The sequence below is a fragment of the Melospiza georgiana genome, chromosome 20 (genome assembly GCF_028018845.1).
Source record: "Melospiza georgiana isolate bMelGeo1 chromosome 20, bMelGeo1.pri, whole genome shotgun sequence".
Classification (NCBI taxonomy): domain Eukaryota; kingdom Metazoa; phylum Chordata; class Aves; order Passeriformes; family Passerellidae; genus Melospiza; species Melospiza georgiana.
The window spans coordinates 2853307-2881124 of NC_080449.1; the positions used below are offsets into that span (position 1 = coordinate 2853307).

Below are 27818 nucleotides of genomic sequence, written 5' to 3' on the forward strand. Positions count from 1 at the left end.
ACTGTTCCCAAAACACAGCCCCACCAGAGTAAAATGCAATCTATTTTATTGGTTAATTATGTACAGGAGATTTTTGATATTCACAGTAACATCAGACAAGTTACCGCCACAAAGAGCAAGAATAAAAACAAACCTGACAGTCCACTGTAAACAAAACTAGAAATCCTGCTGGATTGGGTGGGACTGGCTCCAGACAAACTCAAAAGGCACTCAAAGAAAAGCAACAAAAGCCCTCTGAGGGACAGGGCCAGCTGCTGTGAGCTCCCTCCTCGGTGACACTGCGTGTGCAGGGCACAGAGACGGGCACAGGGCGTCACCCCCGAGCAGGACACGGGGGGCATCCTTGGAGCCCTCCCCGTGCTGCCAGGACAAAGCTGAACTCAGCCGAGGGGCTGGGGCTGTCCCAGAGCTGCCGATCCCGCCAGAGGGAGCTCAGGCTTTGCTCAGGCTTTGCTCAGGCTTTGCTCAGGCTTTGCTCAGGCTGTGCCACAGCACGCAGCAGCCCGGCTGAGGACACACCGTGCTGCCATGGTGGCAGGGGAGGCTGGGACAGGGAGGCCGATGGCTGCTCTGGATTGTCACACTGAACTGGGAAAGCACAGCCACGGCAGGAGGAGCAGCCCTTCCCCAGCTGAGCCCCAGGAGCTGAGAGCAGAGGGGACACAGCACAGGGGACACAGCCTCAGCACAGGGGACACAGCACAGGGGACACAGCCTCAGCACAAGGGACACAGCCTCACCTGCCCTCCTCAGCCACCTCCCCTCTCACCTTCCCAAACCTCCCCTCGTGCCCTGCCAGGGCAGTGTCCCCTCCCTGGGCATGCTGCAGAAAGCTCTGTGCCCCCTCTGGGGACAGCACGGGCAGAGAGAAGCTCATTCTGGGGGAAACAATTCCAGGGCACAGGTGGTACAAACAGAAAAGCTTAACAAGAACCAGACTGACACTGAAGAGCCACAGCCTGATCTCCAAATCATCCCTCAGAGAATTCAAGTCTGGCCACTTGGATACACAGAAAAGTGGCTAAAAGGTGACAGCAAGATCAGGCCAAGCAGCTTCTGTTCCAAAGAAAGACACAGCAAGAGGTATATGAGGTGACCAGTGCCACCACACAGCCACTCCTCACTCCAGCCTGTCCTTGTGATGGTAACAGTTCCAGCCCCTTCCAGAAAAACCAACGGCAGCAGTGGCAGTGTCACCCTGAGCTCCTCCAAGGGTGCAACCTCCCCCATCAACCACCACCTCCAGCTTTTAACAGCTCCAGTTCTCTCTGACCAACACTCAGATTTCCTCTCAGTTCCAGCAGCAGTGGGAAGGGATTGTCCATTTTCTCTGTCCAACACTAACATTCCTCCCAGCTCTCCAGGGATGGGGAGGGTGAGGTTTCCCCTCCATGGTAGCCTGGAGGGCACAGCAAAGTTTTACCTTTGTGACAGGTGCAGAGAGGGCACAGGAGGCTCTGTCACAGACAGAATCCCTTCAAAGACCAGACTGGGGAAGGAAGCACTTTAGCACTTTTCCTGTCCCTCAGCAGGAGGTGGCTAGAACTTTTCCATGAAAAGAACTTTGCCTCTCTCACCCAGATGTGAATTTGCTACAGAAAGCAGCTACATAGGAACCTAAGCCTGCTTTTAACTCAGTTCCTTTTATTCTCTAGTTGCACTGTCCAGAGCAAACAAGATGTCCAAATAAACACTTGGCATCAGCCCAGGAGGGCTCTCAGGAGGTGCAGCTCAAGCCCTGGTAGCAGCAGTTGTGATTTCCTTACAGAGTGTGGGCTCTGGGCAGGGACAGCAGCACCAGCACCACGGAGCACCAGGTACACAGGGATGATGGCCTCACCCTCTAAGGCTCAGGGGCTAAAAAATCATTCCAAGATCAGTTTTCCTCACACAGCTGCTGCCACAAGTCACCAGCAGCATCTTCAGGGGAAAAAACCCTTCCTGTGTGTGCCCAGAGGCTTTATCCAGCAGGGTTCCCTGTTCTCATGGCCTTTCCCAGACACCAGTCCCAGCCTGACAGCACTGCCTGTTCTCAGTGTCCTTCCCAAATTCCCACTGTCTTCCCTTCCAGCCAGTTCCAGGCACAAACTGGGCAATCTGGGCAGAGGGAAGACTCCAGCTTTCACCACCACCTCCAGCTCTGCACAAGCTTTTTAACATCCAGGTGCTAAAGCAGGGCTGCTCCCCAAGCCTGGCCTGGCAGGAGCGTGGTTCTGCCCCCTCACAGCCTGGGCACAGCCCACAGCACTGACTGAGTTCCCTCACTGCACTGAGATCCTGCACATCCAGCATGGGCACACTGTGATTACCCAGACAAAGAGGAGCCATCTGGGTCAGGAATAGTTTTTGATTGGCCCACACTGCTCCAAATTTCACCTGAGAAGACGCTGAAAGCTGTTGTAGTCCTGTATTTTCCTTCTCCTCTTCCCCAGATCTCTCCTTTACAGGAATGTGGTTGTTTTCCCTCTTCACCTCCAGCCAGGAATACCCTCCAGCCATTTTCACTTTAGTGTCATGAAATCATTATTTAGCTCTTGCCTCATTCACAGAACCAGTTCTAGTAACCCAAAGCTTGGCCCTAGTTCCATCCAGGTGCAGCTCCACATGAAGTACCTGTGGCTTCAATGCTTTATTGGGAATCTTTCTGCCCTGTAAATACAGAACCATTCAAGGGAAAGCAGCCCAACTCAAGTGTTCTCCCTGGGGGCTGAGTAAAGCTGCTGGATACACCAGATTAACAACACTCATCATCTCTGGTGGGCTTGGAGGGCAATTTCATCCAATCCCTGAAGCACACAGCTCACATCCTTGGGTCAAAGTCCTCCCTTGCCAGGACACACCTGAATGTGTCTGATGTGCAGCACCAAATCTTCCTCAGAGGCTGAGTCCTACAGCAAAAGGTGTCATTGGCCCCAAAAGCCACAATGCCAGGGCAATCTCCTCCCCTGGCATTATGTACACATTGAAAAAAAAAAAATCGAAATTAAAACAGCCATTCACACATTATTGGCAACTGATCTTTTCCTACTGTTCATTAAACCCTCACTGATGAGCATTTACAATTTAAAAATAAAATGGTTTTGTTTTCCTTTTAAAATAATTTCTACAGTTCTGTCAGCCAACTAATTTCAATCACAGCATAATCTAAGAATAAAGCAAATCCTGGCCAGGAATGGCTGCCATGGACTCTCAGGAGTCAAGGGGAGCAGCGTGTCCCAGCTCCTCACATCCCTGCACCCCTCCAGGAACCTGTAGTGAACTCCAGTTGATTTTCTTTATCATGATTCTCTTGGCAGCTTAGGAATGCTCCAGTCCTCGTGTGGCTGCACTGGCAGGGAGCAGAGGGGTGGAGAGGCACCCCCAGTGCTAGTGGCAGTGCTCTGTGATGTCCACCACCACTGCCTTCTTCCAGCTGAAGAAGAAGTACCCGGTGCCCGCTCCGGCGGCCACGGCGATGCACAGGTACCCGTTGTAGGTCATGAAGATGAGCATGAGGAAGTAGCTGACCACCACCTGGATGATGTGCAGCACAGTCTGCAGCAGGTGGGGCAAGCTCAGCATCTGCTGCCTGGGAACACAAACCCAAACAAGTCAGCAAAAGGAACAGGTGGGAAATGCTCATCCCCAAAGAGAAAGCGGCCAGGGCAGCAAGGAGGGTGTGGGGTGGCACAGAAGGTGACACCAGCCTGGGCAGGGACTCCTGGCACCTGGAGCTGTGGTTTTGCATGCAGCTTGCTGGGAGGACACACTTTTAGCTGAGAAACAGAGTTTGCCAAGCTTCTTTTACTCCCCCACCCCATTCAACAGCTGACTGGCTCCTGTGCTGCACACAACTACCTGTCAACAAAAGGACTCTGAGTGTTTTCTGTCAGAGTCACTGGATGTAACATCCAAACTTCCTCAGAACACCCCCAGATGTGTTCATTACAAAAACCCCAAGCCCATCTGGCTCCTTGCTGCTTTCCTCCTTTTTCCCCCATCCTTGAGGGTGCCCAGGTGTCCCCCATCCTCCAGAGCCACGCAGCACCCCAGTGTGGAGCCAGGATGCTCTCCAGAGATCAAAACTGGCTGCACAAAGTTCCTTCTGTGCCAGTTCCAGCTGCAGAGCCCTGCTTTAGGATGAAGTGCAGCCCTTACCCCACAGTTTTGTGTGTCTCCATCAGGATGGTGCCATTGGGGCCGGGCACTGGCATGGAGTTGTAGCGGATGCTGACTTGGGATTTCCGGAGCAGACACTCCCGGGCGATCTTCAGCCCTTCATAAAACATGGCCAGGAAGAAGACAGCCACAAAAGCACCAGCCATTTCTGACAAGAGAGGAAACACCATTGTCTCTGGGCAGGAGAATGGCAGCAGAGCCACTGTGTGATTGAACTGTGCTGCACAGGCCACGGCCAGGCCCCGTGTGCATGCACAGACAGGAGGGAAATGGGAATTTCATCCACACTCTCACTGCAAAAGCAGCAATCACTTTTGCTAATAAAACCAAATTCTTGAACTCTAAAAATTTTTCTTTCACCCCACAGATGTCATTTAGACCAGATTCAACACAGCATGTCCACAGACTTTTAGCAGGAGTAACAAATTCCTGAAACATGGATCCTGCAAACCTTCTGTTTGGACTGCACAAGACAGTGTTACTAACCTCCAGGAGAATTGATTGTAAGTCCAGAGAACAGCAATGGCACATTCTCACAGCTGAAGTGGAAAGTCATGGCCTGCCCAAAACACAAAGAACACCAAGATGAGCCTGAAGAGCTCATCCCAAGGAGCTCAAGCAAGGTGTGGCAATGGGGTTTGTATCAGAACAACAACTCAGATTTGTTTGTTTGGTCAGCACCTAAACTCCAAGGAACTCTGCAGCAGATCTGGTGTATCACACCTAAACTCCAAGGAACTCTGCAGCAGATCTGGTGTAACACACACAAGTGAGGCAGGGATGAGATGCTCCAGGCCCCAGTTCCAGCTCCTCAGGCAGCCCTGGGCAGGAGGCCCTGTCCTTCACAGGACTCCAGGGAAGTGCCTTCTCCTTGCCTTTGGAGCCCCTTTTCCCACAGCATCAGCAGGGCTCAGGGACTGGGGATGTCCCCATGGAGCTCCTCCTTGGCTCCCCATCCCCTCAGGAACTGGGTACAGGGCACTTTTCCCTCCCCACTTGGACCTTGTCTGGATGATACAGGTGAGGTTGCACAGGTGAGTCCTCTGGTCCCCTCCTGCACTGTGCCAGTTGTTGTCTCCCCATGGAATTCCCAATATCCTGAGGCAAACAGAGGCCTAAGCAGCTACACAGGGAGCTAAAGCCACTTCACAGCTACCCTGGGTGAAAACAAGGGCTCCTGAGCCTGCACAGTGAATGCTGTGGGAAGGGGAAAGAGCAAAGATCCCCAGAGCAGCTGGAGGTGATACAAACTAGGTAAAAACAGCTTGGCATGTCTTGGGCACAGCTGCACACAGGGTTTTCACATGGGAAGTCCTGACCAAGCAAGAGGAACTTCTCTTTGAACTTCCCTCGTTGCTTAATTAAGGTTATTTGCTGAAGCTCAGAATTATGATTCATTTCAGCATCTATAAGAATCAGCTCATTTTCCCCAGAGCAGAATTTACTGTAAAACACCTTTTAGAGAGTACTTTCATCTCTTCAATGAATTTAACATATTTACATTTAAAACAAAACCCACATAAAGCAAAGAACTTCAGGTGAACCTGAGCCTGTTACCTGGTACCAGTGAGGATTGGGAAAACACACATTAAATGTGCTCAGTCTGTTATCTAAGATGCTCCACCTATGTACTGCCTTGCCTGACAGATTTATTTGCAATATGAATTCAAAATCTGGTGCAATTACTCACAGTTTTCAGCTGCAGGGCAGGGCAGGGTCCTGTAACTATCCAGTGAACACTTGACATTTGTAAAGAAATGACATTTACATGGAAAGTAATGGCCCAGGGATGCCAAAACTGAGCTGAGATGATGGGAAGAGCTCACAAGGAGAGCAGTGGCAGTGCTGGACTGAGAGCCCCACGTGGGCCATGCCCACCAAGGCTGTTCTGGTGCTCTCCTCTCCTGCTCTGACACTGGTTGCAATAGAAATAGAAGCAGAGATTCTTGGTTCTCTCCTCAGGCACAGAGCTGGCAAACAAACCCCAACTGATGGTTTGCAAAATCCACTCCTGAGAACACTCACATGAAATAGAAATGTGCCCTCTCTCCCCTCCTTTTGAAATTTCATCATAAACAGGCATGTTTTAATAATCTGAAACTCACTCCAGAAGTATTTAGGAAAAGGAGAAAAAGCTGAAAAAGTTCCTAGAACTGGCTCCACACAAACACTGACCCTCCAGCCACCTCCATGGAAACTCTGCCAGGATCTCTGAAAGCCTCAGTGATGCCAGAATGCACAAGTCTGAACCTGCTGCAATCAAAGCCAGCTGGAGCAGCAGGAGTCAGGACCAATGCAGCCTTCATGCCAACATGGCACATGCCCTGGCACTGCTGTGCTCCCAGCAGTGTGCTCTGAGGGTTCAGGAGGGAAGAGCACAGCTCAGCACAGCCCCTCACACTGCTGGGCAGCCCCCTCAGGGCTGCCTGGGGCTCCCCCTGCCAGCCTGGAGAACTCCATCCATCTGTTTCCTGCAGGAAAAAATCTTGCTTTGCATTTCTGCCCTTAGCTGGCTGCAGAGCAGACACCAGGCTGGCTGCTGGAAAGGTTTTTTCCAAGAAAAGATAATTTTGCCAAAGGATCTCCAGCTCTGAAATCCATTCCTGCTCTGTATCCTTCATCCAGAAGACCCACAATGGGATCTGGGTTTAACCTGGATGAATTCCTGCCTTCCAAAGCTCAGCTTCATTTGCAGCTCTCCAGAGCACAGTGTTAAAGAGGACAGGTTACTCTGTACACAGACAAGGAGAAGCTCTCTGGTGAATTCCACACTCACCATCATCATCATGTCGTGGCCCCCATGGCCTGAGGCTGTGCTGGTGGGGTGCTGGTGCTCAGGAGGATGTGAGGTTGGCAGTGTGGAGCTGTTCATGTGGTGAGACATCTTGAGCACACAGAGATTCACAAAGGCACATAGAAAAGTGGGACCCTGAAAAACAAACAAACAATGAAGCCCTTTTCTGAACAGAATGAGGTTTCTCTACTGCTGCTGCATGAGAAAATATTCCAAGGCACTGAGAGCTGCTGCCTCTGGACAACTCCTGGAGCTCCCTCATGGTCCTGCTCTGGCTACAGAGAGCACACAGCAGCACACTTCAGAGGAGGTTTGTTCCTCTGCAGCCTCATTTGATTGAGATCAGCATAAAGGAACATTTCTTATCTACATGAGGAAAAAACCAGAGCCCCTTCCCAAGAGCAGTGTTGCAAGAGGCAAAAACATCACAAGCACCACTTTAAATTGCATCTACTAAAGGAGCAGATTACAGGATTTCTCTTAATTGACAGTTAAGCATTTTATTGGGAACATGTTTAACACAGAAATTGTGTTAGTTGGAACAAGACCTACTGTCAGGCAAAGGTCTGCAACAGCTACAGGCAATCCAATTTCATTTCCATGAGCTTCACACTGCCACATCTCCCCTGCAATCACATTACCCACAGTGAGAGAAACACTCAAGAGCCTGCCAGTCCCAATCCTTAATCTGGTTACCACAAATCAGGGATGTCTGGACACACTAAAAATAAATAAATAAAAATATTCTCTCTGGTCACCTGTGGGCATGGCTGCTGCAGCCTGGCCCAGCACTGCCTGGGCTGGCAATTGCTGGTGGGAAATGAAAATCATCAGGTTCAAACAGCAACAGGAGAGAAAATAACCTGGGAATACCAGTCAGTCCTGAAAGCACAGCATCTGTCCTACTGGAGTAAAACCAAGGGAAATAAAAAACAAAGCTTGGACACTTCATCAAATTAAAGTTTAAAAAGAAATGAGATACAGACTTCTTTCCACATAAACCATCAGGAGAGTATACAAGTGTGGTTTTTCAGTTTTTTAAGCTAAAATGAGCATTGTGTTTGAACAGGTAGGCATGGCTATATTTAGACTGAAGAGAGGAAATGAGACTCTAGAAGAGCTTTCTGAACTGGAAGTAGCAAATAAAGCCCTGAAAGGCACCTGGTGGTGGAGCTGGCTCAGTGTGTGACAGTGACACTGTGCAGGGGCCACTGGTGGCCCAGAGCAGCAGGGCCAGGGCAGCCCCATGACAGGGACATCCAAGGACTTTGGAGTGAGCAATGAGAGAAATTAAAGATTTGGGGAAGGTAAGGAAACAAAGTCAGCAGTGACAGGGAGGAAGTGGAGAAAGACAGAAGTAATACCCTGCAAATACAGAAATTAAATAATGCAGGGAAGCACCAAGAAGGGACACCAGGTACCCACAGCTCAGGTGTGTTCTCCATCTCTGTGCAGAAGTTTGCAGCCCATCTCTTATTTCATCAGACAACCTCACAATACTCCCCTGGACAGTAACTTGGAATCATGGAATCCAATGGCACTGGCTAAAGCAGAATGAATTCCCTGCCCATATTTCTGCTAATATTTTTTAGCTCACTTTGTCCCTGATTTAATATTGAGACCAGAAAAATGGCTGACACAGAAAAACTTCACCAAGGGAATGGAATGCCCATGGAACACCAATGCAGAATGCCCAGTGTGATTTCCACATGGCACAGCTTGGAAGATTATCCTGTTCAAGAGCTGAAATGTTCAGGCTCTAGAACTGCAGTCCCAAAACACTTGGGAAAAGAATCCTCTGCCAAAACACACAAACTTCAAATTGTCTTTTGCATCAGGGAAGGAAGAAGAATGGCCCAAGTGCTTTACCCTGAGGATCAAAGGTAAATGTGCTGGGAGAGGAAAGACGTAACACAAGAACTTCCCCTCTCCTGCAGCCAAAATCTCCTGGAATCACAGAGCCCACAGAATATCCTGAGAATATCCTGAGCTGGAGGGACCCCAAGGATCCCCCAGCCCAGCCCCTGTCCCTGCCCAGCCCCCCCAGCAGCCCCACCCTGGGCACCCCTGGCAGCGCTGCCCAAAGGCTCCTGGAGCTCTGGCAGCCTTGGGGCCGTGCCCATTCCCTGGGCAGCCTGGGCAGTGCCAGCACCCTCTGGGGGCAGAGCCTTGCCCTGAGCTCAGCCTGAGCTGCCCTGGCCCAGCCCCAGCCGTGCCCTGGCTCCTGTCCCTGGCCCAGAGCAGAGATGGGAGCTGTCCCTGTCTCCTCCCTCTTCTCTCAATTGACTGATCCATTGCTTTTCCTTTGAATACAACATCCTCACCAGCTTCTGTCCAATGATTATTTATTCCTTTTAGGATTTCACATTCCTGCCAAGCTCAGCAGGTTCCAAAATGCTCCACAGAAGCCCTGGCTGGTTACCAGGTAAAACTGCCCTCATGGCTGGGCTGTGTCCAGCTTTCCACTCCTTTCCCTCTCACTAATCATCATTTGTCTGCAGAAAGGGAGAAACAGTGGATGTGTTTCAGGATATTTACTCTGGAGGAACAAAGAACATGCTCAGGTGTTCAGGAGTGGCTGCCTGTGCCTTGGTACAGTTACAAAGGGCAAACCTGACCCTCACCCAGGTATCTCCTTCCCACTCTGCCATCCCAGGGCTCCAACACCAAATCCAAGCCCTTGCTGCAGTCACCCAATGCTGAAGGACATTTTATGAGACCCTGAAAGGATGGGGTATTAAGTAGCTTAAGAGTAAATAACCTCACCTGAGCCATTTCAGCTGTGTTTTGTGTCACTGAAGGTAAATGGATAAATTTCTGTTTAAAAATAAATCCTTTCCAGTGGACAATCAGGCTCTGATTTACAACCTGGGAGATCCCTACCTAAGTCTCAAGGTAAGAAACAATATATAGGGCAGCAGCAGCAGCAGGTTAATGGGTGTGTGATATTCCAAGCTGCAAATCCCTGGTTGGTTTGCACAGCTCCTAAGAAATAAGCTGACAGATGTGGAGCTCTGTGTGTCACAAGAAAGTGGTGCTTTAACAAGGCTGACTCCATACCTGAATGAAAAAAATCCACCCCCCACAAGCTTCTATTATTGTAAATTCTTTAAATAGGCTTAGCCTTGGACAAAGGCAGCCTTTCAGCAGGTATTTCTGTCTGAATGGGTGACTGATCTGTGGCTGCTGCCTGCTCCATATGTTTGCCCTGAGAGGGAGAGGCACTGGAGCAGATTCCTGAGCATGGAGCCCTGGAGAGGGAGCTGCCTCAGGCTCAGGTACCCTGAACACCTGAAGGGGACAGACCCCAGGGTGTGCCTACCACAAGGGACACACACACACACACACACACACACAGTGATTTCTGTGCTCTGCAGTAACCCACTGCCTAAGAAAACAAACAGGGTGGAACAGGAGAGAGGAATGAGGAAATTCTCCTGCAGGGCTTCTTTCTTTCCCTCTCAGTGCTGTCACCCCAGGTGAGAGAAGCCACAGCCTCCATTTCACAACCCCTCAGATTTTGAGGGAAAACTGCAAGACTCAGAGCTGCACACAGGACACTTCTCTGTCTTTAAGCAGGAGCTCAGGCAGGCCCAGCTCCCTCTGAGGTTTCTGTGCCAGCCCTGCCACCGTGGCAGCTCTGCACACCAGGCTGGCTCAGCACAGGTGCAGCAGGATCTGGCAGCAGCAAAATGTCAGCACCAGGACTCACCCTCACCCCAGCCAACACCAAGGCAGTGCTGCCTCACCTCACCTCACCTCACCTCACACACACCAGGAGCCACAGAGAAGGGGAGGACAGGCAGGAGGTGCCAGGGTACACACGAGTGCAGGTAAAGGCGTGGATCAGATGAGATGTCAAAGCCAGAGCAGAGTCCTTTCAGGCAGGTCTCAGCCAAAGATCACTGCCATTCACATAACCCCCTCCACAGCTTCCCAATCTATTCCTTCTGCTGTGTTCATCCAGAGTCCCACAAAATTCACAGCAAATCACAGTTTCTCCTGTGCAAATCCCAAGGAAAATACACCTTCCAATGCAGGAACACAGGACATGCAGAAACAGGACACACTATGGGAAGGATCCAGTAAGCTCCCAGGAAGTACTTTACAATCAGCTCAGTGTCAAACAGATCTTCCTTGAAGTCCCAAACGGAATGAAGCCCCTTTCCAAATCAGAAATCCAACAGGATTTACACTGGAGCCCTAAATCAATGCCCATTACAGCATCAACTCTTCCCTTCTGAATACTGCCTCAGCTTTCCTAAACCAGATCAGAAAACCCAAGAAACAAAATTCCACTGGCTCTGCCCAAAAGGACCAGAGCCTAAAAACCCCTGTCTGCAGTGTCCTTTGGAGCAGTTGTTGTCCCACAGAGAGGGTGCTGCTGCAGTGGCCAGCACAGGACTGGCTCCTGCTCAGAACCCTCCTGACTCCTCTCAGAACAGCTGGAATAATTCATACCCAAAGTCTCTCCACCAACATTTCTGATAGCAAGAACAGGTCAGGAGCTCCCTCTCTTCTGAACAAGTGAGAAACACTTGGCAATATTTACTAAGAATTAAAATCAAAGTTCCTGAGAGAAAGCCAAGGGAAAATTATTAAAAATAGCAAGCTGGAAAAGCAAAGACCTGTTGCTTACATTATCCCATATGGCTCAGTGCTGCATGACACAAAGGAATGCTACAGAAAAAGCAGAGAAGGAATGGAAAAGGCACCCAGGAGTTGCTCTACTTACAGCAGTGCTGCTGGCAGCCCCAGCTCCTCTGGCTCCCAGCTCGTGGTCCCCAGCCCAGTCCCTTTTTTGTTCAGCAGTGCTGTCAATGGAGTGGGAGGGCAGCAGCAGCCTGCAGACACTGCAGCTCTGTTCACTGCTCTGGGCTCCACTGAGCTCCTCATCAGGAGACCTCAGCACTGCTTTTAGTTTATTCAATTTCCTGGCAAACTTTTCCACTTTAACTGCTTCCTTTCCAAATGGGTGGACTTGTGATTCTTGCAGGATGCCAGGCAGAGCTGAAGGGCTGCTTAAAGGCACAGCTGAGGGACACAGCAATGCCACCAGGCTGCAAAGACACACTTTAAAGAGCCAGGGAACAAACACCACATTCCTCAGTAGTGCAGCACAACACGTGTTACAGATATACTCTGCTGTTTTCCCAGTGTGAAAATTCTCCCTGGAACCCTCCCAGGCAGCTCCAGCAACCCCAGGCTGGCACTGAGACACAGGGAGGGACTGTGCTGTGCCCAGCACATTTAATTGCACACCTCTGGTTTCCCTTGCACAATTCCTGAAGAAGGAGCTCTTAGAGCTATTTTAAGAACTCAAGGAATGTTTGTGAGCTCACAGCAGAACTGTGGCTTGCCCTGGTACTGCCTCACCACCTTGGAGTCTCATCCTAAAGCTTCTTCCAGAAGTTTAAGGCTTCACAAAAGCTCAACACACCAGAAGGGGTTTATATAATAAATAGAATAAATCAATAGAATAATATATTATTATATATATTATAAATAGAATATAATTAATATAATAAATAATGTATAATATGATGTACAATATGATGTGTAATATGATGTACAATATCATGTACAATATCATGTACAATATAATGTAATGTACAATATAATGTGCAATATAATGTACAATATAATGTACAATATGTGCAATATCATGTGCAATATAATGTGCAATATAATGTGCAATATAATGTGCAATATAATGTATAGAATAGATAATTTTTATTCCCTTTATAGAATAAAGGGAAAGAGAGGGCACAGCTCCAGAGCTCCAATACACACTGAGGGTGAGGCTGGACAAATTTGGATTTCCTGGGGCTTGTCCCTGATCATGGAAGGTTGCTGGATTCAAACTGGATCAGCAGAGCCCACAGTGTGACACTGTGATTCTCCCTGTCTGCCTGAGAGCAGGCTGAGCCATCCCCACCCACAGGTTTCAGGAGTTCTGAAGGATGACAGGCACTCTGGAGAATGTCCAGCCAGAGATGCCAGAGGCTGCAGTGCAGGGAGTGGAGAATAATGGGCAAAGAAAGAGCTGAGCAGGGCTGCAGACAACATCTTGTGTTCAGGTTCAAAAGGAGACAATGGCTGGGCAGCCTCTGAGGAAGGAATGCCAGGATGGGAGCAGTGAGCAGGGACAGGCAGCCAAGCTGGGAGCAGCCAGAGCCCAGCTCTCCCAGCACAGGCAGAGAATGGGCTTTGAAATGATGTGCAGGGCTTCCATGTTCTGGGAGGGAAGAAACCCACACAGATCCTTCACCTCCACTGAGGATCCCAGCTGGAACCATGACAGCACTGCTGTGCATGCTGGAGACAATGACAAAGTTTTGGCACCTCAAAACCACTCTGCAGTCCATGAGCCGTGCCCACAGCTGATGGGATTTGCCCAGGATGAGACACACCCTTATTAAGGAGATCCTGACAAACCCCACAGGCAGGATGTGGGAGGAGAATGAAGCAAACCCACATCAGCCACCCAGGGAGCTTTGGGGGTGATGCTTTAAGGCAGAGTTGAGCTCAGCTTCTCTGCAGCACAGGCAGAATCACTCCCTGCAGTTCCTGCTCCTCCAAACACCCATCCCCAGGCCTCCTGCTGCCATCAGTTGCTTATTTTATTATTACCAAATCCTTGTGTTTCTTGTACCAATGTGTTTGTCCCTCTCTTTACCATGTTGCTGTGTCCCCAAGGCTCAGCCTGCCCCTTCCATATGGAGCCATCACTGTCACAGACATCTTTTTATGAAAAATCCTTTCCTTGGGATTTTTCCTCCTGAGAAGCTGAGAAGCCTCAGGAACAAAATGTAAACATTGATTATCTGCTGCTGTGGAATGCAACAGGTGCATCTGGGATTGGTCTCATGTGGTTGTTTCTAATTAATGGCCAATCACAGTCAGCTGGCTCAGGCAGAGAGTGTGAGACAGAGCCTTTGTTATCATTCTTTCCTTTTCCATTCTTAGCCAGCCTTCTGATAAAACCTTTTCTTCTATTCTGTTAGTACAGTTTTAATGTAATATATATAATAAAATAATAAATCAGCCTTCTGAACCATGGAGTCAGATCCTCATCTGAGACCCCTGTGAGCACGGTCACACCACACAGCACCCACAGACATGGCAAACACCCCAAACAGTGCCCCAGCTCCACACCATGGATTCCAGCTGGGATGCTGGCTCACACAAGCTTCCTGACTCTGCACCACATCATTTGGCAGCTTGATGCAGTTCTATGTATTAATTAATGTTTAATTAAAATGAAGATTAAAACAAGATGATGAAGTATCAGCATATGTTCAATCCTTAAAGTCCTGTCCTCTGCTTTGAATCAAAGCATTCCTCAGCTGTACAACTCCAGCAAAGCTGGTCACAGGCACTCAGCACAGCCCCCATTACTTGAGGAGGGGCCAGAGCTTTTCCTCTCAGCATGGCTACAATAATGGCCCTTTGATGGAGTTTGTTTTCATAGCAAACCTGTCTGATCACCCTCTGTTAGAGGCTTTGCTAGAAGGGGATGGTCATTCCTAATTTCCCAGCTTCTGCAGACGCCTCAGGAAATCTGTAATCTTTGAACAAGAAGTAAAAATAACCCAGGACAGATTGTTCTTTACAGGACAATATACTGAACTTCATTAAGTGAAGCACACACCATGTTGTTAACCACAGGCCCAGTGGAGTGAAAGGCAGCTGAAAACAACCCTGCAGAGCACAAAACCTCAGACTCTAAGCATGGTAACATCACAGGAAAGGCTGAGAAATGCTGGCAAGAGCTGTGTAAAGGTGACAAAATAATGGGGAGTCAGGCTGAGCCTTCCCTGTGGTCAAGCATTCTCCTCAGCCATACAGAAACTGCAGGAGACAGCAGAGCACTCAAAGGATCCTTGTGAGAAGCAAAACTGAGGAGTCCTTGCCAACCCCTCCTGGCTGTGGACTCATTTCTGCAGAGAAGTCTGACCCAGCCCAGGAGCAAACACCTGGAATGCACCCAGAGCTCTGCATGGAGATCCAACAGTGATCCTCTGCTGCCTCCATCGAGCTGAGACCAGGCAGTTCCACCAGATGATTACTGAAGGCACCTTCCAACTTAACATTCCTACTCCTCTTCCATCCTACTCTACCCTCCAACACCCCTCTGCTTGTGCTGGCCACCTCTCAACCCCTGCCTTGGCAGCACAGATAAGGGATCTTTAGCAACAGGTGACAGAACCAGCACTGTCACACCTCAGTCTGTCCCTCACAAATCCAGCAATGGAGGGGGCAGAAACTCCCCTCATCTTCACAGGAATCCCACACACCCCAGTGAATGTTTTCCTTTGAAAGAAGCACTGCAATCTCAAACTGATCTGTGCCCCCAACTGTTGGGCCAAATCTTGGGGTCCCCATGTGCAGGTGCTCCCCAGGGCACCCCACTCTTGGCAGGACATGGGACAGCAGCAGCAGCACAGCTGCCTGCCCTCTGCTGTGGTGACAGTGGTCTGGAGCTCAGGCTTTGGGGCTCAGAGTCCAGCACTGGGTACATGTGACTGGATCATTGCCATGCCTCTGCAAATGCAGCACACTCCTTGCCCTGCCCAGTGCACAGCAGAAGGAAGGACATGACACCAGGAATTCCACTGGGATTGGGTCTGGCAGCTGCTGTGAATGCCACGGGGTGCAGGATTACAAAACAGTCTGTTTGGCAGATGTTGCTCAGGGCACATCTGTCACAGAAGCCTGGCTCAAGGGAGGGAGCTCTGGGTGCCAGACAGATGCTGGGGGCTGTCACAGGGCTGAGGACACTTACCCACACAAGGGACACTTCTCCACACAAGGGACACTTCTCCGCACAAAGGACAACCAGGCAGAGCACAGCAAAATCATTTTGGAGAAGTTAACATCAAGAATGCCCTGACCTGGAGTTTTCAGCAACAACCTGCTCCCATTCTGGTAAAACACAAATACTTTCAACCTGCATGAGCCCAAATTAACCTCAAGTCCCCAGTGGGACACTTCCCAAGGGTCAGAGCACATTCCAGCCTTGGCTGTGTTGAAGAACCCCAGCCAGGGACTGTAACAAACCAAGCAAACCCAAAGTGGAGCTCAGGGAAGAAAGCAGAGCTCACTTGGCCTGGGGTCACCTGTGCACTGGCCAGGAACAGACATGTCAACCACAGGTTGCTTTTATTGCCAATAAATGCCAACCAGGATTGTATTCATAAAGGGAACTGCTGTATCAGCAGGCTCTGAAGAGGAATAGTGACAAGGTGCCAATTAAAAGGTGATTGGATCTCTCACACACTTCAGTTTCCCTGTTCATCTGCCACAAAACTTCCCCCTTTTCCATGTCACTTCTCCAAGAGAACAGCCCCAGCCAGCTCTGCCCTCTGGGCAAAACCAGCAAGGACAGCAATGTCAGTGGGATGTCAAAGCCAGAGCACATCCACTCTGCACTCAGGAGTGCCTTGTCCTGCTCAAGCCCACCAAGAGCACAATTTCCTCCATTCTGTACATGGACAGTGGTTTTCCATCCCATTTTCATTTCCTCCATCAGCCTTTTGGATCCCTTATTTGCCCCATGCTGTCCTTTGTTCCCCTTTCTGTCTGGGTGGATGAGGCACCTGTCCCCTTTCTGGCACACAAGAGCTCAGACATTTCTGGGCAGAATTGAGGCACCTCAGGACATGCAAGAGCTGAGGTGCCAGTCCCACAGCTGCCAAAGCAGAGATGCTGTACCACAGTGATTCTGTGCACAGCACAGAATCCAGAGACACCAAAACTGGCACAGGATGCCACACTGTGGTGTTACATTTTAGCCCAGACCAACTGCTACACCACATTACAAAATTTCTTTATTAAACACCCAGGATAGAAGGCATGGCAAACACCAAAATTCCTCACAGCCAAGGCCAGCATGAATTCAGAGCTAGGACTGACAGGTTTCCATCAAAGGCAATCCTCAGGAGCATCTCCAGGAGCACTTCAGAGCCTTCTGAAGCTGCCAGCCCAGGTCTGCAGAGCAGCAGGCCACACCAGCAGATCTTCACCTCCCTCCCTCACATCATCAGGGGCACAGCAACACAAATCCAGGTCACAAATCCCCAGGATTGAGCACCCAGGGAGCAGAAATCTGGCAGGAAGGGAGGGAGTTTAGGCAGAGATAAGGCAGAATGGCTCAAAGGCCAGGGGAGTGAGAGCTGTGCTGAGATGGAGGAGCAGGAGGGTGGGTGAGGCTCAGTCAGGAGCCACCTGGGAAGCTCCTGCTGAAAACTCTCAGCACTCACTCCTCAGCTGAGGACAACCAAGGATCCTGAGCAGGGAGGAGACACAGGACAGCAGCAGGAAGTGGAGAGAGAAAAGAGGGCCATGTGACCAATTTTTTCCAAGATTACATAATTCCTGAATAAACAGATACTCCCTTATCCTCAGTGGTGGTTTTTGCTCAGATGTTACACAACCAAACACAGGAATGGTGACCAGGGAGATGTGATCCATATGGCCAGAGAGCAGGAACCATCCTGCTGAGAACAAATGGGACAGTCCTGAGCCTTGTGATACTCTTCAAAAACTCTTTAATATAAAAATATATTAATATTTGGAACCCCTTGCAAGATGTGTGTTCTGTAAGATTAGACAACTTCTGCTTCCTTAGAAAAACCAGGCCTAGCAGAGAATTTCACTTCCTATTTCATGTGCCCTAATCAAGAACAGCTTCTAGCTTGTATTCCTCTACCTACAACAGGCACTTGTTAAATGAAGGGAGAAGTTTTCTCTCCAAATGAAACAAAAACAAAACCCCTCACCATTTGCATACAAGGTTCTTTATCATGCCCACTAATTCAGCATCCAGATTCCTGCACATTCAACACCTCCTGCACCATTTGTACCCATGGAAAGGAACCTGTCTCCCACAAAAACGTGTCTGTCCACAGGATGAAGACACAAATTGTTGTTTGTGGCTCTTCAGGCTCTTCACTCCACCTCCAAGGAATGACAGATATGTCAGGATGCAAGACAGAGAACTACTTGTAAGTTGATCCTGACAAACCATTGCTCCATGCTTGGCTGGAGTGAGAACACACCAGGTTACAGAGCATAAACAGCTCTGGTCAGATTGATTTCATGGTGTCTTTGAGCCTTAAACCCTGTGAAACTGTGAAATAATCTCAGGAGACACAAAATTAAATCAGAGCCAAAAAGTGCACTCCCAAGAAAGGAAGCACAAGTTTCCTCAGAGCCAAAATAATTCAATGTGTCCTAGAAGTGCATTAGTGGGCCTTTAATACAGGGGAAGGATCACACACAGAAATCACACACAGAATCACTGGGTTGGAAGAGACCTTCAAGATCTAACTAATGAGAAAGAGAAAGAGAAAAAAAATGACAGAATGAGAATTAAAAATGAAAAAAACCCAACTGGATAAAAAATGAATGGCAGCCACTTTTTTAAAAACAAAGCCATAAAGCACTGCTACACAAGGATTTCTTTTCTTATTTTCATTTTAAATGAGCAAGAACATGACTGGTATTCATGTTCCTTTATGATGGCCCTGTTATTTAGAATATTGTCATGAAGAAAATTTAGTGGTAGAAGTAACTAATATGAATTTACAAAGAAATTATTACTTTGACAGCAAGAACTAGACTTGTTACAGTCCAAATTATTCCCTTTCTACAGAGAAAACTGTGACCATGCTTAAAAAATGTTATCACTGTTGACAGGTTTTATGGGAACTACAGATATACATAATATAGATGTACAGATAATGTGGATAATGTGTGACTGCTTTTGGAAATGACAAAGAACACTTCAGAGAATCCTTTAACTCACAGAATTCACAGAATCACTGGGTTGGAAGAGACCTTAAAGATCATCGAGTCCAACCCAGCCCCAACCCCTCAACTCAACCCTGGCCCCCAGTGCCACATCCAGGCTTTGTTAAACACACCCAGGGATGGGGACTCCACCACCTCCCTGGGCAGCCATTCTACAACTTTATCACTCTTTCTGTAAAAAATTCTTCCTGATATCCAGCCTGTATTTCCCTTGGCACAGCTCGAGGCTGTGTGCTCTGGCTGTGTCAGTGCTGCTGCAGACAGAGCCCAGCCCCAGCTGAGCACAGGCACCTTTCAGGAGCTGTGCAGTGATGGGGGCAGCCCTGAGTCTCCTTTTCTCCAGGCTGAGCACCCCCAGCTCCCTCAGGGGTTCCTCACAGGGTTTGTGTTCCCAGCCCCTCTCCAGCCTCGTTGTCCCCTCTGGATGCTCTCATCTCAATGTCCTTCCCAAGCTGAGGGGCCAGAGCTGGGCACAGCACTCAGGGTGTGTCACAGGGCTTCCAAGGGTTTTTCAGGGTGAAGAGAGAGGCAAGAATGTTGACTTCATGTTTAGAAGGCTTGATTTATTATTTTATGCTATATATTACATTATTACTATGCTAATAGGAATAAAGAGAAAAGTTCTTAGAAGCTTACTAAGCTAAGAATAGAAAAGGAAGTAATTACAAAGTTCTGTGTCCAGGCAGAAAGCAAGAACAGCTCTGCTGGGAGTGGTCAGTAAATTTAAACATTCACTCAAGACCAATCACAGATGCACCTGTTGCATTCCACAGCAGCAGATAACCATTGTTTACATTTTGTTGCTGAAGCTACAGCTTCTCAGACAGGAAAACTCCTAAAGAAAGGATTTTTATGAAAAGATGTCCGTGACAAGGGTGTGCCCAGCACAGGGGCACAATGACCTCCCTGCTCCTGCTGGCCACCCCATCCCTGACCCAGGCAGGAGCCATTGGCCTCCTGGGCCCCCAGGGCACTCTGCTGGCTCATGGTCAGTCACTGCTGACCAGCACCCCCAGGTCAGGTAATTACAGATGTTATCTGTTATTGCCTCTTTACAGATGTTATCTTGCAACAGCATAAATACCTTTGTCCCATGCAGGTAAAATAAACCTGAGAGTCATAAATGGACGGCACTGGTTTATTAGAGGCCTCATAAAAGGGAGTCCAGCACAGGTGATTCACTGGAGATTCCCAGATCTTACCCTACTTGCCATGTTCACACAGTTCATTTTCCCCTCTCTGGCTGCTTTTCAACATTATAATCTGACTTAGCTCAGAAAAGACAACACTTGTACAAGTTCTGAAGCGACTTTTAGGTGTTTTGAGAATGTGAATAACAAGCAAACCACACTCCAAAACTCCTGGTTATTTTTTAGGAGGCCATTCCACACATATGACATGACACATACTGGTTTAAGCAATCCACACACGTTTCTCCATGTCCAGTACAGCCACACACATGGGAAAGTGTCCTTGCAGAGCAATTCCCTTTCACTCCTTTCTTTTCACATTGAGGCAGGTGCTGGTCTGTAATTACCCTCAGAAACATGTCCATGTGCACACACAGCATTTTAAGGTGGCCACTCAACTATTCCCTTCCCTGGAGCTGCCACGTTCCAGCCTGTGTCAAACCTTTCCTCAACAGCCACTGTTGATGTCAGCTCCTGCTGGGACACCCTGGGATTTCCAGCTCCTGTCAGGGTCACCTCTGAAATGCAGGCTTTGACTAAAGACCTAAGAGCTCCCAAGACTGACTTTTAGAAAAATACCTTTTCTTGCAGAGGAAAAATGGATGTGTGTTCATTGCAGCACCATCCATGAGTGTCCCTGACACAAGAACCTGTTCTACCACAGCCAAGAATCAAATTCTCTGTGCCTCCAACAGTTGTTTTGAGAAGCCTCAAGCTGTTCCTGGGCAAAATGCAAGGTAGAACTCAGGTCACAAGCAGCAAAATCCATTCCAGTGGGTTTTTAATTAAGGCCAGGAAGTCAACCTCTGTTTTGGAAGATGGTTAAGGGCAAATATCCATCACCAGAGGCACCTTCCTACTCTTGATCCATGATCTTGGCAAACAGCAAGTGGATGGCACAGTGATATATAAACAGCTTCCAGGCAATAATGCAAATACTTGTAAGGGTTCAGAGAAAAGATTCATAGCCCCAATCCATAGAACAGAGCATTCTCCCTTTGAAAATGCAACTGAACTATTGGAGGTTTTATTAAAATTACTGAGTCACTGAAAATACAATCTCAGCAAGGTAGATCTCCAGTATCAAGAAGAGGAAAAGAGCAATCAACTCAATTCTCTGGAAAGGAACTTATCTCTGAAAGAGCCTTGGCCTCGTGACACTCTTCTGACAGGAAGAGCCATGACTGTAGGCATGGCAAGCCAGAACAAAAGCCATCAACAATTTTTCTATGAGTGACAAAACACTCTGGGAAAGAGCTTTGAATGCTGGCTTTTTCATTATTTTCAAACCCCTGGACAGCCACAAAGCTGCTAATCCAAAGCAGAAATGATTCAGAGCTAAAAAATGCTGAGTACTTACTCTTCCAGAGACAGGTTTTCCATCTACCAACTCCAGCAGAGCTTTTTTCTCCAGAGAAGCAACAAGTCTGACAGTGATCAAAGTTTCTCAACCCTCACATAATGCTGACAAGCACATCATTATCTCTATCAAAGGCTAATCATTAACTACTGCTCACATTAGCTTAGGACCAGACCAAGCACTTGGATGCTCACACAGAGATCCACAAAGCAGCAGAAGCAGCTCCTGAGTCTCCCTCAAGAGATCTTTGCACAAATGCAAAGAGATTTTAGAACTCTCTGATTAAGTGCATTGCAGAGATTACTTTCCAACACATTAATCAAAACACATTTCAAACATTCAAGTCTCTATCAGATAAATTAGTGGTTTGCTTCCTTCTGGATATTGCAACAAACCAAGCTTAGTTTATTTTAGTATTTAAGTATTGTAGTAGTCAAACTAAGAGAGAGCAGGTTTACATAAGAAATTAGGAAGAAATTATTCCCTGGCAGGGTGGGCAGGCCCTGGCACAGGGTGCCCAGAGCAGCTGTGGCTGCCCCTGGATCCCTGGCAGTGCCCAAGGCCAGGCTGGGCAGGGCTGGGAGCACCTGGGACAGTGGGAGGTGTCCCATGGCAAGGGAGGGAACAAGATGAGCTTTAGGGTCCCTTCCACCCCAAATCACCCTGTGACTCCATTTGCCCCATCATGAAGAAATGTTTTCAAAGCTATCAGACAGATTTTAGGAGCATTGGGAAGTGAGAAAAAAAAACCCAAGGCAAATAAATAACCAATTGTGCAGAAATTCTTCAACACTTTTTGTACAGGACAAACCTTGGCAGTGTCCTGGCTCTGGGACCCCTCTGCTTGGAAAGCTGGAGCCAACAACAGCTATGGAAAATAAAAAGGGCAAAGCAGAAAAAGTGCAAGAAGAGCAGCTGTGCTGTGGGCTGCAACACAAGGGGCCTCGTGGTGGGGGCTGTGGTTTCAAGCAAGAGTTACACAAAATGGAATCAACTGACAAGCAGGGCACATGATCCTGCTGTGATGTCCTGGAGGGTTTTACTTGAGCAATTCAGAAAATTAAGGAAAGTCAGGCTGCTGCCAAAAGGTTTTTAAACTAGAAGCAAAATAATCAGAATTAAGTGTATTAGGCTTTACCACCCCTACAGAAGGATATCTCTGTGCCTTTTATGAAAAGAGCACAAAAATGGCTGTACAAGTATAACCAAGCCTATAACAGGAAGATGAGGGCAGCTGTGAAACTCCCAGCTAACTTTGTTTGCAGCTGTTCAGGTTTCAGCCTCACAGGATCTGTAACATGCTCCTCCAGCACAGGTCAGCCTCACGTGACACCACCTGAAACACTAAAGTTCAGTATCCTCTTGAGATAATGTCTTATCCCAAGTTAATGAAGGGCACCAAAGCCAGTGGTAATTTGATTTGTATAAAACTCACCTGGCAGTGAACCCAGAAATCATGACTCAGTCTCTTGTCAAATCCATTAGTCCTCAGGAGCTCAGACAAACACGGGATCCAAGAAAACCAGACTGCAACACTGACTGCATTTCACCTGCACTGCACCCCGAGGCTGGGTGTGTTCCTCTGGAGCTTGCGCTCCCCCTTCCCTTATCACTGATGTCCAAGGGTTGATTTACCCACTGGAGATGCCCTCCCATGGAGCCACACTAATGGCAGCCCTGCAGTGACCTCCCCAGGCTGCAGGAGAGTGAGCTGGGATGGCTCCAATGGGAGCTCTGACTCTGCTCCACGTTTGTGCTTCTCCTTCCCAAGTAAAAGCTAAAAATGCAGAGCAGCTGTGCCAGTGAGCTGCCTGAGCCTCTTTAGTGGGAGGCTTTTGGAGCAGGGAAGGTTAATGGGGAAGCCAGTGAGTGGTGGGGTCTCTGCTCCCAGCCCAGCCAGGGTGCCAAGAGCTGCTGTCACTGTCCCAGCACAGTGCAGCCACCCATCAGAGACAGCAGACAAGGAGCAGCTGGGTCCCAGGGCTCAGTCTCTCCCTGAGGAGGCTGGAGCTGTTTCCCTCTCCAGGAGCTTTTTCCCAGCTCTCTGGAGCAGGCCAGCCAGTCTGCTCACACCATTAGCTCAGGATGAGCACTGCACTTCACAGGTGGCCTCAAAGCACTTCTTAATCCTACAGAGCCAGGGCCAATTATATTCTGTCTAATGTGAAACAAGTCTGAAAGTGCATCTGCCAGGCACTCCTTCCCCCAAGAGATGCAGTGCTTAGGCACAAAAACCAGCCAAGACTGCCAGGGTTCTCCTTATCCTGGTTAGCCAGAAGATCAGCTAAATATATCACAAAGCTCATATTCCAAGCTCTCATCAGAGAAAGAGATCTGAACCCATGATAACTAATGAGTAAGTGTGGGAAAAGAAGCTTTATGGGAGTGAAGTGGCTCTTCCAGAGTCTCAGGAGAGCTTGGGGCACTCACTGTGAGCTCCAGCCTGAACACCTCCACTCTGCTCCCAGTCTTCTCCCAGTTTTCTGAGAGAGATTTTTGTGAATCAGGATTCACAGCAAGCATTGAGAACAGAAGAGCCTCAACCACTCAGAGCATTTGGCCTGTGCTCCAGAGCCACCATGGACTGCTCTAGTCACTTAGATAAAAGGAAAAGATCACAACTTTTGTAATCTTGTACAACTTTTTTAGCAGTTGATAAATGCTGTTTACATCTGTGATACAGCAAATGTGAGATTTTTCTAAGGTTATACCCACAGAGAGGAAAAGAGCAGGAAGCAAAGCCATTGTTCTGGCTGCAGTCACATTGTTGAAGTGCCACTGGAAATCAGCTGGAGACCCTTGTAGATATGAACTGCTAGCACAGGGAAGAAAAGAGAATGGGAAATGACATTAAAAACTTGGAAATAAAAAAGGAAAACTGAAAAGGAGCTATTTCATCACAACCTCCCACTTCTAGATTGGTTTCTAAACCAGGAAAATCTAATTCCAGGACCAACAAATGAAAGGCTTTAGAAAGTACACAAAATAGGAGTTTAATTTGTTTACAATAACTAGTCCCATTATTCTCTGCATTAGCAGATTCCAGCTTTCAGATGAAAAAAAGGTTAATGAAAAAACCACTGGCATCGTGTTCTCCAGGACCTGATTGGGAACATTTCCAGAAAATTAGATTGAAACAAAAGGCAATGGAGTGGATTAACTAAGATTGGATTTTCCAGAGAAAAACAAGATAAACTAGATTGAGTCTTTTTCATCCTTCCCTAAGGCAAAATTGCCAAGACTCCCAGTGATTTCCTGGCAGAGCTGTGGAGAAAGAAGTTCATGCTGGCAATGTCCTTCAGCCCAACTTCCCAAAATTCTGCTGCAGGCTCCTGCTAACTTTGAGGTGACCTTCAGGCCAGAGCAGGGAAGGCAGCTCTGCAGAGCCATGGAGCTTTCTCTTGGGTAGAGGGGTCTGCACAGCAAACAGAGAAACCAAGGAGGAAAGCAGAAAATAGTTCATTTAGTTCAAAGAATAAAAAGTTCTGTCTTCTCTTGGGCCTAATGGCTGACTGGAAAACAAGCCAGCTGAAAGGAAACTCCTCATGGCCCTGCTCAAAACTCACCCTGTGAACATGGCAGATTTTGTCATTTATTTCTAATGTAAAACTGGCAAAGATTATTCTCAATGTCCTCCCTTCTCAGGCATTAAGCTTTGGTTCAGGGATACAGGGTCTCACTAATCCAAATCTTGAAGTTACATTGAGAAGGGAAAAGTGAAGTGAAAAATCCTCCCAAACCTCTTTCCAAAACAAAAAACCAAAAAAAACCCCACAAACTTTGTCCTTGTACCATTGCAAGTCAGAGTCAGTGTCAGGGATGATAGCTTTAAAATAAAAAAGCAAACATGCAAAAGTGCCTGGAGAGGTGATTTAACTCCTCCTCTCTACTGGCAGAAATTATCCTAATTCTCAGCTTGGTTACCAACCTGGCCTAGATGAGAAATCTGATATGAAAAGCAGCCAAATCTGAGTAGGAAGTGGTTGTAAAAAATTCCTCCATTCTCAACCCAAAGTTGTGTGGGAGCCTGCAACTCCTGCCAGTTCTTATATTTTCAGTACCTTGTTTTTTTGGGGGGGAGGAGAACAAAAGGAGCAAAATCCTGCTTATTGCAACAATTTTTGTGTTTGCAGCAAAAAGCATCACTTTAATTTTGTAATGTACAGCAGAGCAGTCACCAATAAATCCTGAGATACAAAACCAATCTTCATTTAAACAGCAACATTCACACATTATTCCCAGGGCCCCCTTTTTAATGAAGGATGGGAAAAATTAATGCAGAGTCCAAAGGCTGGTGAAAGCCTCAGGAAACATTACATCATAAATGACAGGAATTGGGATTATTAATTTGAATGTTAACTTACCCTGTAAGATCCCATATTGTTACTCATGAAAAATCCTGCAAAAGCTTTGCTGACCTCAGGCTCAAGCAGAGGCAAGTTAAGATCAAACAGACTGAAAAATCAACTTAATAAACACTTGTGAGGAGCGTTTCATCCAGCTGGGCACAAAAAGCAGGACTAGTAAGCATTATGGAGCTTGGAGTTTGAGCACCAACAGGAAGAATTGGCCTCTGCCTGGGAACTGAGTGGAACCACAAGCCCACTGCACACTTAAATACAAATGAGGACTATAAACAAAGCATACATTAAAAAAGGGCAAGTGGCTGAGATGTGATGCTTGCTGAGTGTTGCAGGTTTTGCTGCTACAGCCTCTTTCCCACAATGGCATTAAAACTGGCCAGTGCTGAATCCTAGTAGAAAAAAAAATGGAAATATACAGAGGTATAACACTGGGCTAGGAAGGTGGTGAAGAGTCTGAAAGGGCCACACCAGGAGCAGCTGAGGGCACTGGGATTGTTCATCCTGAAGGGGAAACTGAGGGCAGAAATCAGCAGGGGCTGCAGCTCCCACTCAGGGGCAGCTCCAGGCTCTGCTCTGTCCTGAGGGAATGGCCTCAGTTAACCCAGGGCAGCTCAGGCTGAGCTCAGGGCAAGGCTCTGCCCCCAGAGGGTGCTGGCACTGCCCAGGCTGCCCAGGGAATGGGCACGGCCCCGAGGCTGCCAGAGCTCCAGGAGCCTTTGGGCAGCGCTGCCAGGGGTGCCCAGGCTGGGGCTGCTGGGGGGGCTGGGCAGGGACAGGGATGATCCTGGTGGGTCCCTCCAGCTCAGGATATTCTGTGATTCCTGTACCTAAAAAAATGTAAATTGAAGTACCACACCGGGACTGAGCCACGTGGGTCTTCAGCACTTAAAAAACAAAACTACATTAACAACCATCCAGATAGAAATACAGGAGCCAAAGCAACAAACTGCCTTCATCCAAGGGAGCACATTTCGCATTGGAAGGAAATTCATGCCCACCTGCCTGAGAACAATCTACTCCCACTGGGAATTTACACCAAATTATTGCGGGTTTGGCTTTTGGTTTTCTTTAACAGAAATAAGATGCTGACCCTTTTAAGGTTTCATTCTAAATTCATCACACATTCTGCAATATAAAAGGAGATAACAATACTCTGCTTAACAATATCCTTTATCGTCTTCATTTAGAAGTGGAATCATTGATATCTCAATCATTGCAATAAACTCCTGAATTACTGCAAACTCAGCTCCACAACAGACCTGGCAACTTCCTGCTAAGACTCAAACATCCAGTCAGTAACTGACAGCACAAACTTCCAACCAGTGCCAGCAAACACCCAAAGCCAGGAAATATCAGCCCTTATTGCCATTCTGACCTCCTGCACATTGTTCTTCTGCATTTCAACATCATTTGTGTCTAAGGTGAAATTAAAGCCAGCCGGTCTCACAAAGCACATAGAGATATCAGCTCTCCAAGAGGGGGAAAACCACACCAGACTACAAAAAATTCATTAAGCAAACCAACAATAAGGTGTATTTATCAAGGTGCGAGAGAAACGTGGGAAACTGCTTCAGAGGGGCGGCTCAGAGGCAAGGAACTATTGGGATGTAAAGAACGCAGCGCATGGCTGGTGCCCTTGGGTACCCAGAGACAGAACCAGAGCACAGCAGCGCCCGGGCGTCCCCAGCCCTCCCGGCCGAGCCCCGCGGACCCACCGGGCCCTGAGCGGAGCCGTGCGGGCCCTGCGGCTCAGCCCGGAGCCCGGCGGGTCACGGCTCCCTCACGGCTCCCTCACGGCAAGGGCAGCCCGGGCCCGCTGTCACCTTGGGAACCGCAGGGCCGGCCTGAGCGCCTCCCCCGGAGCGCGGGGAGCGCTGCCGGCACCCACACCGAGCTCACCGCGCACCTCCACCCTCACGTCCCAGAGCTGCCCATCCCCTCGGACCCCCGGCGGCCCCGGCCCGAGCTCCCCGGTCCCGGCCTGAGGAGAGGGAGGGGGGGCGGCCATGGAGCCCCTCAGCCGGGATGGGGTGGGGGGCGCGGGGGGCACGAGACCTGCCCGAGCCCGCCCGTCACTCACCGCGCGAGCGCCACGAGCCGCGGCCTTGCTCCGCCCCCGCCGCTAAACCCCGCCC

General features: G+C 48.5%; 1 protein-coding gene across 3 annotated transcripts; it reads right to left on the reverse strand.

Moving 5' to 3' along the window:
* Positions 1–29: 29 nt before the first annotated feature.
* Positions 30–27800, reverse strand: SLC31A1 (solute carrier family 31 member 1). Of its 3 annotated transcripts, none has more exons than XM_058038437.1 (5): positions 27764–27800; positions 6935–7087; positions 4645–4717; positions 4138–4306; positions 30–3568 (listed from the first exon to the last, which is right to left on the reverse strand). In XM_058038437.1, the coding sequence occupies exons 2-5, from the start codon at positions 7040–7042 to the stop codon at positions 3367–3369; spliced, it is 552 nt and encodes a 183-aa protein (XP_057894420.1). In that variant the 5' UTR covers positions 7043–7087; positions 27764–27800; the 3' UTR covers positions 30–3366. The 3 variants fall into 3 exon arrangements, with proteins under 3 accessions (XP_057894420.1, XP_057894422.1, XP_057894421.1); XM_058038439.1 differs by lacking the exon at positions 27764–27800 and adding an exon at positions 20539–20557; XM_058038438.1 differs by lacking the exon at positions 27764–27800 and adding an exon at positions 11592–11670.
* Positions 27801–27818: the final 18 nt, after the last annotated feature.